Source organism: Nilaparvata lugens, unplaced genomic scaffold, assembly GCF_014356525.2.
Source record: "Nilaparvata lugens isolate BPH unplaced genomic scaffold, ASM1435652v1 scaffold5110, whole genome shotgun sequence".
NCBI classification, from domain to species: domain Eukaryota; kingdom Metazoa; phylum Arthropoda; class Insecta; order Hemiptera; family Delphacidae; genus Nilaparvata; species Nilaparvata lugens.
Window position 1 is genome coordinate 1 of NW_024091019.1, and position 6,272 is coordinate 6,272.

Below are 6,272 nucleotides of genomic sequence, written 5' to 3' on the forward strand. Positions count from 1 at the left end.
CCTGTTATAACATTTGGCAACTTTGCTGAGCTAGAAAAGGGGTTCGCTATCTGCTTTGTCGAATAATTGACTAGTATAGCTACACCAATACTAATCAAATACTGCCATTATGACGTGTTGAGTGCATTTAAAGTGCACTATGGAATTGATAACATGGTTTTATCTTTTCTACTCAGGATTAGGATTCCGTCCATGGCCCAATGATACGGACAGCAAGAGTACTCTGATCTGGTACCGTGGCAAGGAGAAGCTGAGCTACAAGTTTTGGACAGATACTTTGGAGAGCTTCCTAGATGGTAAGTCATCATTCATGGGAAAAAATAAATGTTTTAGTTGAAAAAATTGAGAAAAAGTAGGCAAAAGTCACAGTTTGGTGAGAACATTTTTCCAAGGCCACTTATATTCTTGAGAGGTGATTGATGAATAATTGATACTGATAATTTATTATTCATATATTATAACTTATTAACACAAGCACACAATCGAATCAATAATTGGGAGAAAATCAACGGGATTTACCCAAAACTGTTTCTCTCGAATTTTGATATTGATGGATGTTTAATTCTACATTTTTATTATAGACCTATAAGTTGGTATTTATAATTATCAGATATTTATTAGAGCATGATTTTTGTTATTGAGGCTTGACCTAACTTCATTCTGAGTCAAATTTATACGTAATTTTAATTTTGTCACCGTACCATACCGCAACACTTGAAAATCAATCGAAGAATTTAATTTACTTCCCGGTTTCTTTCCTACTTTGTTATAATTTTGTCCAATTTTCATATTTGATCCCCCTTCCCTTGGAAACCTAATTTCCCACAAGACTCATTAATTGTCTATAATAATTGTTTCCGTTATTTTCTTTCAAATCATTCAACATCGTATAACAACTCGTATTGTACAAAGTGCGCCAGAAAAACTTACTTATTTGAAAAATTTCCGTGCGTTGAATTGGTCGTGTAGAGGGACAGGAGGAGGTGCATCTGGAGGGGGAAGTTCTCTAATTTATTCTCCCTCAAGTAAATAGCCATCATGCTCCGGTCTAGAAAGCAGCGGGCCTTCGCAGTTGAGAGCTTCTTTTCTAATGGTCGATCACCTTCCGCGCTCGATTTGAAATTCCTCCCCACAGACTCGTTCCTGGCCATAATTCGACTCTGTCGTGGGTTAACTCATTTCAGGAGTGTGGAAGTGTCGCTAAGCCCAGAAACGGACTTCATCAAAACTCCAGAAAATATCGAAAGAGTGAGACAGTCATTTGTGCGTTCTCCACGGCGTTCGGCTCGCAAACACGCAGCTGGTATGACAATTTCTGACTCCACTGTTCGAAGAATTTTTCATGAAGACCTTCAACTCCATCCCTATAAATTGGCTGTTGTACAAGACTTGACTGAACGCGATTTTGTTACCCGTCAAAATGCATGTCATATGCTGATTGACAACCTGCCTGAAGACGCGGTCATTTGACAAGGCTCATTTCCACATGCGTTTCCTCAATGCAATTTTTTATGGGGCTATTTGAAATCCCTGGTTTATGTCGATCGACCACGGACCATAGCACACCTCAAGAACAACATTCGCGACGCCGTTGCCAACATACCGTTTGCTATGCTGCAGCGAAATCTCAAAAATCGACTTTATCAGTGTATGCGCAATGGGGGTCGCCATTGGTCTGATGTAATTTTCAAGACTGCATGAAAAAATGAAATATTGTATTCTCATATAAAAAAGATTGAAACAATATCTAAAGTACTTATGTTTTTATTGACCTTACAAATAAGTAAGTTTCTCTGGCGCATCTTGTATAATGTTTTCTCTTGATTTGTATTGTATTATGGTTGTGAGAGATAGAACTATTAAGCCGCGTTTACACAAGATTTGTCAAACTGAGTTTTTGAACTAATTGAACTGGCAATTTGTTCCCAGTTTCTTGAAAAGCACAGCAACTTTTGTCGACAACTTGTGGAAATCCTTGTTCTCAAGAAATTCTTGTTTCTCACTCAGTGTGAGAAAAGTGAGAAAGTTGCCAACAAAATGTTCGCATCTACAAGTCCAGGCCGACTATAGTAAGAAATTGAAAACTTTTGTTTCTCAACATTTGAGAGGAGCAACTTGTTTACTACAAAAAATGAACAACTTTTTTGTTGACAACGACTATTTGACAATATTTAACCATAGTAGATATTGCGTAATCCACGCCGACTACGGCAAAATATTGGCAACTTTTGTTTTTGTTAGAGAACAGCAACTTGTTTTCTAAAAAAAATGAACAGCTTTTTTGTATAAAACTACTTGTGGACAATATTTTGTCGACAACTTTGGCGTGAACGCAGATTTAATTGATTTATGAATTAATTGATTTAATGTTGCGTTTGCAGTTTACAGGAGGCCAGGTCTGACGCCGGGGAGGGGACAGAACATCTACAACTGCGACTATGATCGACCGCCGGGACGCGGTCAGGTGTGCGACGTCGACGTCAAGAACTGGTTTCCCTGCACCTCTGAGAACAATTTCAACTACCATCAATCGAGCCCTTGTGTTTTTCTCAAACTGAACAAGGTATCCGATCAAATCAATCAGCCAAAGTTCAGTCTGTAAAAATACTCTATGTGCCGGTTGTACAAAAGCCGGTTAAATTTTAGTCGTGATTAATTTCACAAGAACCATCAGAACAACAATGAAACTGTTTTTTCACCACTGGGGAATTCTAAATAAAATTCTGTGGTTGAATTAGACATTTGATAAAGTTGCAATTCTACACAATTTAGCAACTCTGTTATTTTTTCGGATGGAGAGCCAAGTCTCACCTTTCTCATACATACTTTTTTAAAGTAACTTAATTCATTCGATATGTTTCTAGATAATTGGTTGGCAACCGGAGTACTACAATGAGACTGAAGGCTTTCCAGATAATATGCCAGGTGACCTCAAACGACACATTGCCCAACAGAAGAGTATCAACAAGCTGTTTGTAAGTGTGACTTGAAAATTATAAAATTACATAGAATAAGCATTCAGTAATAGCAAGTTTGTTGCCATTTCAATAATAATAATTGACATAATTTTAAACCAATATTAGCACTGTTAGCGACTCCGTAGAATTTTCGCTTGAAAAATGTGTTGAAATGTCGAGACTCTAGCGCCCCATTGTTTCAATTAACAGAACTACGTGGACGTCTGGTTAACTTACAGTAACTTTATAACCATATGGTTATATAGTTACTGTAGTTTAATTACAGTCAAATCCGACAGGGCGTGCTCTATCTTATGTGAATCTACCACTTGTCTTTGTTTTCTCAGAATATTGGGGAACCGAGCTTCGCTCTGGAGTTCAAAAGCATAGAAAATTTATTACAAAAGAGGAAATTATAATATATTTAGAATGATATACTATGTTTGCTACAATATTTGTTAATATACTATGTACTATTCTACACTTATAGCATCAAGTTACTTTTTTGGACTTTTTAGAGTAAAAATGCTGCCCAACATTCACAACTATATATGAAGTTTTCACTTGGAATTACTTCCAATTCTACTAAGCAAAAAGGACTGTTATTCATACACTATGAACACTGAAAATGGTCATTGCTGATATTATGTGTCATCAATTTATTCACAAGATACTGCACATGCAAAGGCTGGAAGCCCCCAGCAGCTGAGTGCATCTTCAGTACTGCGCATCTTTTCGTGGCCACTACCTTGCATTCTAGGTACATTGGGTCCGGTATACGGTCGCTTCCTCCAAAAACATTTAACTTAAATTCTAGTTGAAATGCCTTGATTAAACGGTTTAATACTTGAACCAACTTTGGAGAAATCTATCCTAAAAGATGTAAGACAGGACTTGTCCCAACTTTGCCACTTCATGTGAATCATCACTATTTTATAGTTTTATTTTCCATATACTTGTGTTGTGTTACAGTGTGCTACTTGTATCATGATATCAATTAATAGACTTCACGGTATTTGAAATTATTCGGCTATTTAGGCTACATGAATAACGTTATTCTACAGTAGATGAGAACTTTCTCTCACTTTTCAAATCAAAGCCACGTGAAAAATAATTACAGTATGTGATATGGGCTGATCATGTGAAGTTTCCTCAAATACCATTATTGCTCTAAATCAGTAACGTCCATTTTTGTAGATGCAAACAATCTGGATAACTTGCGAAGGAGAGGGTCCTCTAGACAAGGAGAATGCAGGGGAGATCCAGTACATCCCTAGACAGGGATTTCCGGGCTACTTCTACCCTTACACTAATGCCGAGGGCTACCTGAGTCCCTTGGTAGCCATTCACTTCAAGAGGCCTAAAAGTAAGTACCAAAATCAAAATCATTCATTTACTCCCCCAAAAATATTGTACTTGAGAACACTTGAAATCAGGATACTATGTTGTAGTACAATAGACATAGAGTAAATAGAAAAACCTTTTCGCCACACTGCACAGAAGCAGCTGTTTCCCAGTCCCTACGTAGATCTGAAAGACATTGTTTGCAGACGACTCTCATCTGACGTCAGAACAGGTTTTCTTCCCGGCTAAGGCCGGAAAGAAACCTGTTCTGACATTAAGAAAGGTGAAAGAGAAATGGTCTTTAGCATTGGGAGCTAATGTATCGGATTTTCGGATAGATATTCCAAGCCAGGGCGGAGCTTAGAGATGACTTGAATAGAACAGACCAATCAGCATCTACTTGACAACATCAGCTGTTGGAAAACACAAGAGACCCACGAAACCGTCTAACTTTTTGGCGTCAGCTATACCTGTAGTGTGGCGAAAAATATTGTACGCGACTCTCTCAGAAAGGTGTTTATGGTATTCAGATAAAATATTCCAGGGCTCGGCAAGCCTCGCCCGGGAAACTATCCTCATACCGTAAACACTAACTTTCTGTCCTTGTAGCGTAATATACTATTATTTGTCAAAGATGTACAAATAAAAAGTAATTTTCCATGGCTTTTGTTCCTTGCGCGGAAACATGTACAATAAATATTATCCACTTTTCTCTGTAGGGCTGCTGGATTAAAAGCCTACCACCAAATATTAAGTAAATTATTATTAAATACTACATTAGAATCTTTTAATGTGTGTATAATTATTAAACAAAAGCAATCAAGGTATATATTGAAATAATAGTTCGATGGTAGTAAAGGAAAATTCAGTAAACCACGAACAGATTTTCAAAAGTAATAGTAGTACTTTAAGCGAGATAGCGGCCAAGCCTAGTAGTCTAGGATTCGCAGCTTCACTCTGCTATCGCTGCACCGGACATGGATCGATTCTCATTCCTCTGGCATCAACTTTCACCACCCCTGAAACAGTTACAGCAGATGTTTCGCAGGACTCTACTAATTTCGAAGTATCAATTTATTACAATGAGAATAATGATAACTTACTGAAGGATCAACAGAATCAAGCTCAAAACTGTTCCTATTCCGATGTATTAATAGGAAGTTGTAAAAAACAATAATTTATGAATCAGGTTGTGTAGATCAATTAAAGTGCAATTTTCCTGAAGTTATCTGCCGGTTGCACGTAGCCTTAGAAATTTAACCGTGATTAAATGACGGTTAAATCCTCTCACAAGAATCATTGAAGAAATGTGTTCATTTGCAGCGGATTTAATAATTAACATTGTTGCAATATTTGCAGCAGGTGTAATAATCAACATTGATGCAATGTGTTTGTTTGCGGCGGGTGTAATAATCAACATTGATGCAATGTGTTTGTTTGCAGCGGGTGTAATAATCAACATTGAGTGCAAGGCTTGGGCGAAGAACATCTATCACGATCGCAAGGAGGGCATCGGCATAACTCACTTCGAGATTCTTGTCGACTGACAATCAATCAAAGGCTGCTAACCGCCATTTAAAACTTGAACCAATCACAGATGATAGCTGCCAATCACAACCGTCGGTTATGATAACTAATTTCTGAATTCTGATTTCTCATTAAATGGTAAACTGATAACTGGCTCCATTATTAGGGCCAAGCCACGCGAGACTTTTTTTTAGTCGGAACGACAGGACAGGAAGCTCTTCGATTGGCTGATTGGTTGGTGTATCGAGAGAGCTTCCTGTCCTGTCGTGTCGACTGAAAAAACGTCTTGTATGGCTTGGCTCAATATCAAAACTGTATCTTCAATGAAATAAATTCAAGTAAATGACACTATTCTATAGGTGATAGTATTGAGTCCATATCAAGAGCTGGGCAAGATGACCTAACGCTCAAAAAGACAATAGAATTCTAAGGATATTCACCTAT

At 37.7% G+C, this 6,272-nt stretch overlaps 1 protein-coding gene across 1 annotated transcript; it reads left to right on the forward strand.

The window, feature by feature from the left end:
* Positions 1–176: 176 nt before the first annotated feature.
* Positions 177–5,978, forward strand: LOC111047624 (sodium/potassium-transporting ATPase subunit beta-2; the record flags this gene model as incomplete). The annotated part of the gene is given in 5 exon segments (XM_039444620.1): positions 177–296; positions 2,382–2,563; positions 2,865–2,975; positions 4,155–4,323; positions 5,745–5,978. Coding segments are annotated over 5 exon segments (686 nt in total), but the record flags the coding sequence as incomplete, so codon positions are not given.
* Positions 5,979–6,272: the final 294 nt, after the last annotated feature.